The sequence below is a fragment of the Mandrillus leucophaeus genome, unplaced genomic scaffold (assembly GCF_000951045.1).
Source record: "Mandrillus leucophaeus isolate KB7577 unplaced genomic scaffold, Mleu.le_1.0 Scaffold12, whole genome shotgun sequence".
In the NCBI taxonomy this organism is placed as follows: Eukaryota; Metazoa; Chordata; class Mammalia; order Primates; family Cercopithecidae; genus Mandrillus; species Mandrillus leucophaeus.
The window spans coordinates 6958486-6972267 of NW_012100320.1; the positions used below are offsets into that span (position 1 = coordinate 6958486).

The following is a 13782-nucleotide window of genomic DNA, read 5'->3' on the forward strand; positions in this document are numbered from 1 at the left end:
TAATCATTTGCAAGTAACAGTAATTTGGCCTTCTCATTTCCAGCATTCACACCTCAGGAGAGTATTAAAGGGTGGTATTGGAGCACACCCTCAGGACATGTTTGTTTTCAAATTTAGATTCTGAGTGGCCATTCCAGTCTCTATAGAGATCTGAAAAAAACAGTGCAGCCCTCTCATTTTATAGTTCAGGACACAAGCCCAGAAAGGCCGCACAAGGACTAACTAAGTGTGTCATAACCGAGAGTGGGCTCTGGGTCTCTTGACCCACTGAGCAGTGCTCCTTCACTATGAGATGCCAGTACTAGGGAAGCGCACCTTCAGATCTCTGCTGGGTCACTCCCCGGCTGCAATACCTAGTGAGACCACGGAAATCAGACAGGTTTTAAAACATTTTTTTCTTTGTTTCAAGTAGTGTCTGCTGTATGACAGATGACTAAAGAAAATACTGGCAGTACTATATTCCTTCAGATACTTGACCTAGAACATTTCAGTATGAGAGAGGCAAACTTTAGATGGTTCAGAAAACCTTAGCTTGTTGGCAAGTGTAGACAAGAATACATTTTCTAATTTGCCTGTGCTTTAAAACTTTGGTGTGCTCAGTCCATCAGAGGGGAGGACTGGGGTTTTGCTTTTGCCTTAATCAACGGCAAGATACTCTTGCAAATTGGTGCTTCCTGAACACCTGCTGTATTTCAGGCACTGCACCACAGATACATATACAAAAATAAGAGACCAGCCTGGGCAACAAAGTGAGACCCCCTTTCTACACAAATTTTTTTTAAAAAGTAGCTGGGCATGGTGGTGCACGTCTGTAGTCCCAGCTACTTGAGAGGCTGAGGTGGGAGGATCACTGAAGTCCAGGAGGTCGAGGCTGCAGTGAGCTGTGATTGTGCCACTGCACTCTAGCCTGGGTGACAGGACGAGACCCTGTCCCAAAAATAAAAATAAGAAAGATGGTCTCTGTCCTTGATAAGCTTGTTCTCCAGTTAGATGCACCTATTTGAAATTTGATTTTCTGTATTTCCTCTAATTTTCTAAACAAAAACAAGTTATTTTTTGACTCTGGCTTGGGCCACCTTCTGAAAACATTTCAGACACATCACTAAGTTGCTGCACATCTTTTTAAATGCAGTGCCAGGGAGATAGTCCAGGAGTTTGAGACCAGCCTGGGCAACATGGCAAGACCTTGTCTCTACAAAAAATACAAAAATTAGCTGGGTGTGGTGTGTGCCTGTAGTCCCAGCTACTCGAGAAACTGAGGTGGGATTGCTTGAGTCCGAGAGGCAGAAGTTGCAGTGAGCTGTGATGGAGCCGCTGCACTCCAGCCTGGGCAACAGAGCGAGACACTCTCAAAACAAACCATGCAAAGCTGATTAGAAAGGGTAAGTCCCTCAATGATAGTGCTCCTCCTTTAAAAATAACTTTCTGCTTGTACTCTACTTTGGACTTGGTAAGTTTGCTAGGTACAGTTTAGCATACATCTTATTGAAAAGTTTTAGAGTCCAGGTGCAAGGCTTATAATTCTCTCTTCATGCTAAATCAGCAAGGCTCTGTTCCTACTTCAGTTTCAGTTTTGGAACATGCTGTCCTATTTTAGCATGATGTTGAAACTAATTGAATAGACAGTGACACAAAAGCACTCTGCAGATTTTATGTGGCCAATTAGGCCTGGCTGTCCTTTGAGAAAAGAATCTAGTTGATGTTAACACTAACATAAAGATAGTTTGGGAGGTGTTTTTTTTTTATTTTTTTGGTAACAAGGAGTGCAGAATAAAAGGCTGGAACCACATTAGCTAGCTGAAGGTAAAAGCAAAGACCAGTATGGTGTTGAATAAAAACAGGGGACCATTCATACTAATGGCTGTATTTAAGTCACCCAAGGCACATTTGGGTGGTGGGGAGACTGCTTGTTGGGGGTGAGGCATGGGTGCAGTGAGCTATGCCAGGAAAGGAACATGATTAAGCCAGCGGTCTCCATTACAGGCTGCTTGGCATCCTGGGCTTGAAGCCAGGGGACTGACTCAAGTCTAGTGTCTTATTCTCAGACAATATTGATGCTAAAACCTTTTGAATACTGATGGAGGTAGCAGTTTATCTTGTAAAGACCTCTAGGGATGGAAAGGTCCACACCGTCTTCCAGAAGCTCTTCCACATGTCCCTGGGCAGAGCTATTCCATAGTGTCTCTGTTGTGTTTGCGTTAGCACTTTGCTCTTTTCACCTAGATACCTGTCATGTTAAGAAACATCACCTTCCTTAACAAAAGTAAAAGCCAGAAACTCCACTGGGGTTTTTGCTGATTTTCTTTGCTGGCTGCCACCAAGATAGTCCTCAGCAGAGCTGAAGGGCATCTAAAGACAGGCCTGAGAAACTGACGTTGAAGATTAGAGAACAGCAGAATATTACTATAATATTATAGCAGAATATTATAGCTGTTATGTAATGTTAAATCCAGAGGGCTGTTCTATAAGTTTAATGTGCTTAGAATTACCTCATAGAACTTGGATCTGTGAAGTCCGAGGAGGAACTTAGGCGTCTGTGGTCTGACTGAGGCAGTCCTGGGACCACTCTTGGAGAAGCTCAGCTCTGCAGAGATCATCTGCTTTATGAGGCACAATGGGCTTGGGCACAACCCCCTCTTTCTTCATCTTCTAGCTTGGATATTCACTTACCTGTTGGTGACAACTCTCAGCCATTAGAGTCATCTAGGGACGTTGGAAACAAATTTGGCCCCTCTCCCAACCAGTGAAATTGGGATCCATAGTGGGTCGGGCCCTTGCAGTGGTCACTTTGAAAGCTCCCAGGTGGTTCTAAGGTGCAGCCAGGATTGAGAAACACTGTTAGCATAGACTTTGCTCCCTATAAGATGCATCTTTGTTTGCTCTACCAGGCACTCTTAAGGCTCATATTGGACATTTATACTTCAGAGTAAATAGATTCAGAAAGGGAGACTTGATAACAGAAATTGAGAGGCTAAGGGTCTTGATACAACTTTCAGTTTGCCTACCTTTTGACCACTTAGTTGGTCTTGGTGTAGGTCTGGGGAAGGGTGTGAAGGGACTGTGGAGTTCTGGAATAAGGGCTGCCTGCCTCTGACTGCGAGTCCAGAGGTTGCAATTCAGTGACCTCTGGGCTGCATTTGACCAGCAGGTACATTCTGTTTGGCCTGCACTGTGGTCACAGGTAGCAGTTTTTAAAAATATGAATGCCAACCTCTAAAAATCAGGTTTTCCATAAGAGCATTCTCTCAGATCTGACGGTATTTGATGGAAGACTTGGTGCTAAATCAAACAATGCACTTCTGAATGGGGGTTCATTAGTTCTTATTTAGCCAGGTTACCCCATTCATAAGAGTGATGACTGAAATGGAATATGATTTAGCAACATTTCCTTCTGATTCTATTAGAAGGCAATGGGTTTTGATACTCAAATTTTAGTTTCACCATTTTCACCTTTTGCTGCACATCAAGCCCTTCTGAGGCTGCGCCCGGATGACAGAATCTGGCTTGGGAGACAGCAGTCCTAGGTTTAGCTTTGGTTTTGCTGTGGGAGCCTAGGGCTCTCTCTGGTTCTCAGTGTCCTCATTTATGCAAAAACAAGATCAAATTATTTCCACGGTTCTACTTATTGGGATTCCAAGACATGAATGACACAAGAACAGAATGGAGACGCCTTGGTTGAAGTCAGAGTGTAAGAGGGTTAACAATGAAACTGGCCTGGAGAAGTCTGGGAGGCATGAGAGGGAAGAGCTGGAACCAAGGGCAGAAGCTACAGTGAAACATTTGGGTCCTAACCATCCACACTGGCCATAGATGGAAGGGCGATCTTGGGAGAGAGAGCACTCCACCCCTGGAGACGCCACACAGAAGCCAGGCAGCCACTTGGAGGGCATGTTGTGGGCAGCAAATAGCAGATGAGTCCCTTCCGACATGTAGGGGGGAGGAAGCAAGGAACCCCCTCAGCTACTTCCTCTCCTTCAAAGCGGAGTGTGGCTCACTGTGATGTGCTCTGCCCACAGAATGGGATGTCAGTGCTTGGTTGTTTTTAAACACTGTATTTTTAATTTTTCAAAAATATTTACGACAGTAAAGGTCGTACTGTGCACAGGGGGACAGATGCCTTTGATGTGTCCCCCTTTCTACCTCAAAACAAGGTTAAGGCATAAATTACTCCGCTGGGCAGCAGGCATGCCCCTTGTCCTTGGGGCATTATCACTGGTCATACCACTTGTCCTGGGGGCCGGCGGATGAGATATTTGCCACTGAGGCTGCACAGGCTCCAGGAGTCCTTGCACGCGCTTTATTCAGTGCATTCCAGAGGGCACCCCTCAACAGCGCTGGCCAAGCCCTTCCCTGTGCACTGGTTGGCATAAGGGAAGGATGGGAGGCAGTGTGTATGTGTAGGGAGGGGCTGATACAGGGAGGGGAGGCTCCCCACCCCTACACCTGCTGCCCAGCTGCAGCCGGGCCAGTGCGTCCATGTCTAGGGGCAGCCTGCAGCAAGAAGACATGTGGGAATGCACAGCCCCAGGGATTGTGTCATCCACATGCTTCCCATGAGGTACCTGGGAACAAAAGTGGCCTGGGAGGGTTGGCAGCTGAGAGCAAGGGGCCACAATTGGTGGGGGAATGTGTGAGTTGCGGTCAACGTGAATGCACGTGGGTGCAGAGCCCGGCTGCCTCTCATCTCAGGGCAGCGTCCAGTATCCTGGTCCCACTTGTCTGGCCATCAGTCTCCGCATCTCAGAGTCTTTCTTCATCCCTGGCTCGCAGCTGTCGCCATCAAGCCCTTGGGCTTGGGTTCATTCTTCGGGAGCCCCAGGGGCCTATCTATGGGGAAGGGAGTGGGTATGACTTGGGAGCCAATGGAGGGGTGGGAAGGGTGAGAGAAAAGGGCAGACTTCAGATCTGTTCTGTCTTGGGTCCTTCTGGAACTAGAGGCCTGGAGTGTGCAGATTGAGTTCGTATTTACAGTCTTCCTCCCTGGGTTTCTTTGAAGGATGGGGATAATTACGAATTCCTAGCACCTTAGTAGCTGGGGCAGCAAATGCCCTCCAGAGAGCCTGAGGGAGGCCTTGGCGTGGGCCTGGGTGTGTGTGTGGGGGTGTGTCCCTTTAAATCCCTAGGGGTCTGTGTTGAAGGTGTCCCAGCCTCCCAGCAGGGCAGTTCCACTGAAAACCAGCTTGAGTTCCATTCTGGAGGGAGCAGGCGCCATTGCTCAGGAGATGAGGTCAAGTGCAAAGCCAGCTGGCTTCCTCTCCGCTCCAGCTCGGTGGGGCCACAGGCCTGGGTCTGAACACTGCCTGGACAGGTGTCCTGGCCCCCATCAACTCAAAGTCTCCTCTGGAGCCTCACTCCAGCACTTTGGGGGTGGGGTCCAGACCAGGCTCCCTCCTGCGCCTGGCACTTTTAAAGAAGCCGAGCTGTGAGGAAGCAAAGGGAGACGTCTCAGAGGAGGACAGGGTGGACAAGGCCTACCCCTGCTTTCCCTCCACTACCCTTCCTCGAGATTCCTCCCTCAGGGCTTCCTTGAGTACCCCAGCTCCTTCTGAGCACCCCCTCCTCCAGAACTGCCTCTGTGGACTGGAACACAGTGGATGAGACCATGGGCGGCATACAAGAAGTCATGCTGGCTCCCACACCTTGCTGTGTGACCAGCCCCAGCCAACATCCCTCTCTGGGCCTCCTTCATCTGTAGCAGGAGGAGACTGAGACAAGGGGTTTGTAACCAGAGCTTCAGAGACAGAGATGGACTTTGGGAGGTTTGTTAACAGCTTGACATTGTTGGAGAAATTTTGTGCAGTTGTTTGTACTTGCTTTTTTTTTCTTTCTCTATTAATAGGAACCTTAGTTCTCATCAGGTTCTCAAAGGCACCCACAGATAGGTCAGAGCCGTAGTCTGAGTGCCCTGTGTTGGCCCTAACCAATGTGTCTGCTGTGGTGAGGGGGTGGGGTGCCAGCTCCCTTGGAGAGGAGAACATGGCAGCGGCCATGAAGCTCCAGGGGCTGGAGCCTGAGCCCACCAGCCAGGATGCTGCTCCTTCCCTCCCCTGCAGGGGCCCTCACCTTCCACAGTGCCAGGACCAGCAGGGCCAGCAGCAGGAGGCCCCCCAGGGTGCTGCCCACAATGATCCAGATGGGGACCTGCCAGTCCTCTTGCTTGGAGATCTCAAACACGATCTGCAAAGGGATGGGGGCCAGGCCAACAGCATTACTGTTCTGGGGCTGGGGTGGCAGCATGGGAGGGGCAGGAGGGTGGAGACAGCTGGCACCTGGTGGGGGAGCTGCATCCTCTTCCTCAGGGGGATGCCAGAGGGATGGGTGGATAGGCCAGCCGAGGCCTCGGGACGACCAGTACCTGAACAGCCGACACTGGGTTCAGTGGCCCAGGTGATCCCGCCTCCTTGAGACACTTGCTGCCTTTGGCCTCAGGCCCCACCACTCCCTGGATCCTCCTCCCACCACATGGGCTACTCCTTCTCCCTTTGCTGCCTCCGCATCACCTCCCGCACTTCTAAAGGTCAGTGTGTCCCGCGGTTCAGTCCTTGCACCTCTTCTTTTTCTAGAGTCACATACTGGGTGAACTCAGCGCTGACTTTCCCACGAGTCACGGTAGGCATGGTGCCAAGGCCCATAACACTTTTAGGAGCCCATGAAAATGTTCACATTTCTTTTTAAATTAGAGGAAAAAATGGAATAAAATCCAGCTTGGATAACATTTTTTTGTCTTTGTGCCAACACAGTTATAAACCATAATTTTAAATATTTTTTTCCCGTGGAGAAAGGCGTCCCAAAGGCAAAAGTGGCCAGGGCTGGGAAGGTCAGAAAGCAAGTCCAGGCCAGCTCCCTCAGTCCTGTGGCTATCACCGTCTACACGCCGACTGCTCTCACATTTCTGTCTTCCGCCTGGATTCTCCACTGAATTCCAGGCTCATACCGACCGTCTCCTGGCCTGCCTGGCAACTGTAACAGGCCCCTAACCAAGCTCTTAACACCCCAGACCCTCAAGCCTGCTCCTTCCAGTTCTTTCTCATCTAAGCAAATGGCAGCACTATCCCTCCACACTGCTTAGGCCAGAAGCCACATATCCATCACTGACCCTAACTCTCACCCACACGGAGCCCAGCAACAAAGTGTGTCCACTCTATCTTGGAAACACCTGGAATGTGGCCACTCCTCCCACCTCCTGGACCTGAGCGCCCTCACATCTCCTCTGGAGACTACAGCGCGGCCCGACTGCCTCCCCTCTGCAGTCTGTTCTCAGCACAGCAGCTAGAGGGATCCTTCTAACCAGGAAGGCAGGCCCATGCTCTGCTCTGCTCAAGCTCGCTCCGAGTAAAAAGTGCAGTCCTGGCCCTGGCCTGCAAGGCCCTCCCCTTTCTAGTCCCACCTGTCTTGCTGACCTCACCTCCTGCTCCCTCTCACTCTACTCTCGACTCCGGCCACCTGGCCTCCAACATGCATGCCATGGCGTGCCTGCTGCAGGCACTGCTATTCCCTCTGCCTGCAAGAGTTTTCCTAACACAGCCGCAAGACATTTCTGTCTTCCTCATGGTCTCTGTCTGATGTCACTTTATTGGAAAGGCTTTTCCCACCTCCCCTGTATAAAACAGCGCCCCCTGGCACTCCACCCTTAGATGTGTGCCTTTTTCTGGGTGGCCCTTATCACCAGTTGACAATGTTTATATTTATGTTTATTGCCCGCCTAGAATGTCAGCTGTAGGAGAGCGGGGGCGTTGTTTTGTCCCTGCTCTATCCTCAGAACCTGGAACTGTGCCGGGAATGCGGCAGGAGCTCAGCTAACATGTGGAGTGAACGGACCACCCGCAACAGCAGACAGGGCCCTGCTTTGGCCACTGACTCGCTGTTCAACTTGAGGCGAGTCACTGTCCCTCCTGCCTCATCTCACATGCCTCGGTGTGCATAACTGAGAGATGGGGGTGGCGACAGTGCCTCACAGTGTTGTGAGGTCTGTCACCGTGTTCGGCACACAGCTGGGGGCCAGCAAATGGCGGGGCCCTTATGTGTGCTCTTTCTGTCCCTCAAGGCGGGTACCTGGCTATGCCTCCCCAGCGCTGGCACCTAGCACAGAGCCCAGCATACAGGGGCTTAATTTCGGGGTTGCTGGATTTCTAAAAGAGAAGTGAGGCATCTACAGAGTATAAGAGGAATTTTTGGGGGGGTTGAGTGGGGGTGGAAGAAGGAAAAGTCACCTAAAAGACAAGCATCAATGTGAGAAGAAGGGTTCTCTCTTTCTCTCTCTGTCTCTCTGTCTCTCTCAATCTCTGTATGTGCAGGGTATATGTGCGTGGGGGGGGTGCCTGTACCATACCTCCCTCTCTTGGATGCTGGGAACATTCCAGCATCTTTCAAGATTCGGTTCAAACAGTCTCCAGAAAGCTTTCCAGGGACGTCTCTCGCTCTGAACCGCTCCCCCAGGCCTGTGCTCACCCCCAGACTGCGCTCACCCCCAGACTTCACTCACCCGTTTATTGTCCCTGTTCCCCTGCCTGCCTAATTTATCTCCATTTCCCCTTTTGGGGCCGAAGGAGTCGTAGGAGAGACACCCAACAAATGCCAAACGAATGAACACACAACACAGCTCCTTAGGTGGATCCTGATACCCCTCTGCTTGGCATCCCTCCGCCCTATTGTGATTGGTTTTTGTTGGATTGTTTTATAAGGGATGCTTCCTGACCCCGCCTCTTTGCTCTCCAGCATCTCCCTGGGGTCGGGATGGGAGCTTACTCCGCCTCTGTAACAGGAACACTCGCCTGGAGCCCAGGCTGGCATTTCTGGGGTATGGCCAGTGGAGGGCAGCAGCGTCCCACGCCCGGCTGCCCTGTCTATTTCCACAGGACTGGGCTTTGCTTCCTTGCTTGCTTTCACAAATGTATTTCTTTTCTTTTTTCTTCCTTTGCTACTTCTTCCAGGAATGGGCTTTTCTTTAAGACCTCACTTCTCGTTGGGTCTCACACAGAGTCTCACTCCTTTCCCGGACCCCGAATGAAGCCAGTGTGATCTGTAACAACCTGCTTTTACCCAACTAATAAAGAGGCCAATACCGAGGCATCTCCCATCCTTTGGTTTTCACAAATTCAGTTCACACTAGACCTCTGGACCTTCCCTAGTGTTGCCCCTGAGGCGCATTTGTCTTGCTTTTTCCCCTCTCCTCAGCGGCCGCCCTAACAGCCCTCAGGTCTGCCTGATTCTCTGCTGCTGGGACATGCAGCCAGGGGTTGTAGGAAAACTCTAGAAGGGTGCGGCCAACCCTTTCCCAAGCTGTCTGGCCTAAGCCCAGTTCTGCAGGGCTCCCAGGGGCTCACCTGGCGGCTGGGATCCTCCTCACGGAAGATGAAGGGGCTGTGGAACTGCCTCTGCAAGGCTGCGTTGACCATGATTTTCATGGATTTGTACTTGAGCTGTGCAATCAGAGGGCTCGTCAGAAGCTGGCTTGGAAGCTTTTCTTCCCGTCCCCTCCCCAGGCATCCCCAGATGGAAGACATCCCAACAGCCACCCCCTTTCCCTTCTTCCTTCCAGCGCAGCCCAGGGGCTCTACTTACTGCTTTTAGGGACCTCAACCACAGGTTCCCCAGTAGATGGAAATTGATTTCCTGGTTGGGGGCCAGCCGTATATTGCAATTGATGGAGACGACATCAGAGTTGCTGTGATTCTGAAAGAGAAGATGGGTCTCAGGGCTGAGCTGCTGGGCTAGGGGTGCAGGGGGCGGCAACACTGCTTGAATGACTGGGGCTCTGCTCCTGGGGGCAGATGCAGAGGACAGGGGACAAGGAGAAATTTGGGAGTGGGGGACATGTGCACTGTGCCTGCCAGGGGATGACTGAAGGACAAATGAAGGACGGTATATCTGATGCTCCAGTTGAAGCTGTGCATTGTGACCGGCCTGGGTATATTCCAGGGACAGAACTTTGGTTCAACATTAGGGAATCTATAAATGTTTCCCATCACCATATAAACACATTAAGATAAAAAATTCTATGATCGCTGCAACAGATGCAGAAAAAGTATTTTAGGAAGTCCAACTTCTGTTCATGATAAAAACTCCCAGGGAACTTCCTGAATCAGATAAAAGGGGTCTTCATAAAGTTCATGGAAAATGTGTATTACGGAAAAACTATGCATGGATTCCAAAACTTTTTTTGCACCAAAATAAACTCGTATTAACTTGTTGTAACCTATGTGAACACGATCTAGTTTGAGGCACTAAGAAGGACATCAGTTTGAAAACAGCCCCTATCAGAGCAACATGAATTCTGCTAAAATTGAAGCAAAAGCAAACATCAAATTTATGGCGAAACCTGAGTGGAAGAGCAGTGAAATCATTGTTGCGTTATAAAAAGTTGATGGGGATGATATCACAAAGAAATCAGCAGTTTGCAAATGGATAACTTGTTTTAAGAAGGGACTAGAGGGCCAGGTGTGGTGGCTCACGCCTGTAATCCAAGCACTTTGGGAGGCTGAAGCAGGCAGATCACAAGGTCAGGAGACTGAGACCATCCTGGCTAACACAGTAAAACCCCGTCTCCCGTCTCTATTAAAAAAAAATACAAACAGTTAGCCAGGCGTGGTGGCATGTGCCTGTAATCCCAACTACTTGGGAGGCTGAGGCAGGAGAATCACTTGAACCCGGGAGACGGAGGTTGCAGTGAACCGAGATCACACCATTGCACTCCAGCTGGGTGACTGAGCAAGACTCAGTCTCAAAAAAAAAAGAAAAAAAAAAAAAAAAGGAGGGGTTAGAGGACATTGACACTGAAGATGGAGCTTGCAGCAGATCATTCATATCAATTTGTGAGGAAAAAAATAATCTCGTCCAGGCCCTCACTGAAGAAGCCTGACAATTAACAGCAGAACCATTAGCCAACACTATAGATATCTCAGTTGGCTTAGTTGACATCATTCTGACTGAAAAATTAAAGTTGAGCAAAATTTCCACTTGACAGGTGCCCAATCTGTTACACCCAGATCAGCTGCAGAAAAGAGCAGAACTTTCCATGGAAATTTTAAACAAGTGGCATCAAGATCCTGAAGCATTTCTTCAAATAATTATAACAGATAAAAGGTGGCCTTGCCAGTACCATCCTGAAGACAAAGCACAAAAAAAGCAGTGGCTACCAAGAGGTGAATGTGGTCCAGTCAAAGCAAACGCAGATCAGTCAAGAGTAAAGGTCATGGCAACAGTTTTTCGGAATGCTCAGAACATTTTGCTTGTTGACTTTCTGGAGGGCCAAAGAAAGAGAACATCTGGTTATTACCACAGTGTTGTGAGAAAGTTAGCCAAAGCTTTAGCAGAAAAATGGCTGGGAAAATGTTGCCAGAGGGTCCTTCTCCACCATGACAATGCTCCTGCTCGCTCCTCTCAAAGGAATTTCAAAAAGTTTGTGGAAAAATGGAATTAAAAGATAAAAATTAAAAATTAAATTTTACTTCTCAACATAAGCTCCATCAAGTTCAAAACACTTTTGTAAGCCATGATGCCAACCATTCAGTCCATTCCTAAAAAGTGAGCGTCCTGGGAATTTAACCATGTCAATGCAGTCCTTTTTTTTTTTTTTTTTGAGACAGAGTCTTGCTCTGTTGCCCAGGCTAGAGTAGAGTGGCATGATCTCGGCTCACTGCAACTTCTGCCACCCGAGTTCAAGCGATTCTCTTGCCTCAGCCTTCCGAGTAGCTGGAACTACAGATGCACGCCACCACACCTGGCTAATTTTTGTACGTTTAGTAGAGATGGGGGTTTCACTATGCGGGCCAGGCTGGTCTTGAGCTCCTCACCTCATGATCTGCCTGCCTTGGCCCCCCAAAGTGCTTGGACAACAGGCACGAGCCACTGTGCATGGCCTAATGCAGTGTTTTTTTAACATTATTAGCTGAGGAAAAATGGGTGTCCTTTAAATAAATTTTTTTTTAAGATTTAGCAAACCAAAATAAGTTAGAAGGAACCAAATCAGGACTGGAAGGTGGATGCCTAATGATTTTGAAATCCTCTCATGTGTGAAGCCTATAGCAATGATCATATTTAACAATCAAAATCAAAATAAATTCCTTTAAGTCATCATGATTAAGGTAATCCTGATGATTCTGTCATCATCATATCTATTTACCATTGCACTGGAGGTCTTAGCGAGAGTAATACCACAAGATCATTTATAATATAAGGATTAAGCGGAGAAGCTAACGTTGATGGGAAACCCAATCTTCAAACAGAATTTATTAGGTGAAAGTTGCTAGTGTTGCTGCCTCGCTGCCCACCTCAACCCCAATGCAGCCCAAATCTTTGGCAAAGCACGCTACCCTCAATAAGTGTTTTGTGGGGGGCACTTGTCTGGGGGAAGTAAAACTAAAACAGCGAAGATTGTTGTCTGGGTAAAGAATAGTGGAAGCAGGGTGAGAAACTGGTATCTGGAGGCAGAGGCAACCCTGAGAAAGCAAACGGAAATAAGCAGGTGTTTCGGGAGGGCTGTGGAAATTGAAGCTGATCTGCATTCCATCTCTAGGGCAGGAGGCCCCAGCTGATGCGGCCAAATGTCTCCAGTACAAGCCACGTGTGTGTTCCGGTGTTCCGCTTCTCTCTGCTTCTCTGTATCCTATGGGCCCGCTTGGCCCAGGTGCAGGTCCACTGTCCCCACCCCTTTCTGCTTGTTTGCCTGGCACACCGCAGGCTGTGACCTTGGCTTCTCAGACACTCACTCTGTGGGTTTGTCCCACTTCCTGTGAGATGGGGGACTCACACAGGCCAAGAAGTCTTTTCCTCCTTCAGTTTTTTCTTGGTTTGGGGCTGGGTACATCTAGGTGCTCAGTAAGCTCTTATTGACAAGCTGTTGGATCAGGAGGGAAATGGCCCCCGGAGCACTGGCGGCACGCCTCTAACCCCAACCACTGTGGCTCTCTGCATGGGGGCACTCACCAGCTGCGGAGCACGACTCAAGTCTTCCTCCATTGGGGTGGGCCGGTACTCAGTGCTGTTCCCCCAGATGTTACAGGACGTGTTCGCCTACATAAAGGACACGGACACACACACACACAGCCTCACAACCAGCTCTGGCAGACGCAGGTTCCCAGAGATGTTTCTTTTCTCCTCCTCTAGCCCTGGCCCTGGAGAAGGGAGCTGGGGTCTGGGAACCTGGGGACACACGTAGGGGGAATGTCTGTCTCCTTCTGGTCCCCTCCCCTGAGCCGGCGCCCAAGGGCATCGGTACCTGGTCGGTGAGGAAGTCCCTCAGCTTCAGCAGGCGGTTGCCGCCCCTGGTGGCGATGGGAACGGTGATCTTCATCATCACCCCGTGGATGGGGAACAAGCCCAGGTTCTGGATCTGTGGCCCGAGATGGGGGGGTGTCAGTACAGTCAGTTGAGGGGGACGGAAAACAAGGTCCACAGGGGCCAACCAGCCCCTGGGGGTGGCAATTCCCCCACCAGGCCTGGGAAAAAGGCCCACTCAAGGCCCCTGGTGTTTTCGCTGTGGAAGCTCCTACGCTCTGTCAAATTGTGGCCGGGGACTGCACAGACAAGTGCAAGAAAGCCTGAGAGGGGAGGGGTGGCTGGAAGCTGAAGACAAGCCAGTGGGGATCCAGAGGCCGGAGAGCAAGGGCCACCTCCATTTTCTTTTCTTTTTTTTTTTTATGAGACTGAGTCTCGCTCTATCACCCAGTCTGGAGTGCAGTGGCGTGATCTCGGCTCACTGCAAGCTCCGCCTCCCGGGTTCACACCATTCTCCCGCCTCAGCCTCCTGAGTAGCTGGGACTACAGGCGCCCGCCACCTCACCC

General features: G+C 49.9%; 1 protein-coding gene across 2 annotated transcripts in view; it reads right to left on the reverse strand.

Annotated features, from left to right (window-relative positions):
* Positions 1-4036: 4036 nt before the first annotated feature.
* Positions 4037-13782, reverse strand: part of ITGA11 (integrin, alpha 11) — a 152699-nt gene continuing 142953 nt past the window's right edge. For both annotated transcript variants that reach the window (XM_011968759.1, XM_011968764.1), the window contains 6 exons: positions 13217-13330; positions 12925-13011; positions 9562-9672; positions 9324-9419; positions 6064-6177; positions 4037-5420 (listed from right to left, as the gene is read on the reverse strand). In XM_011968759.1, coding sequence (XP_011824149.1) covers positions 5349-5420; positions 6064-6177; positions 9324-9419; positions 9562-9672; positions 12925-13011; positions 13217-13330 — 594 coding nt within the window. In that variant the 3' untranslated portion in view covers positions 4037-5348. The remainder of the gene's footprint in view (positions 5421-6063; positions 6178-9323; positions 9420-9561; positions 9673-12924; positions 13012-13216; positions 13331-13782) is intronic.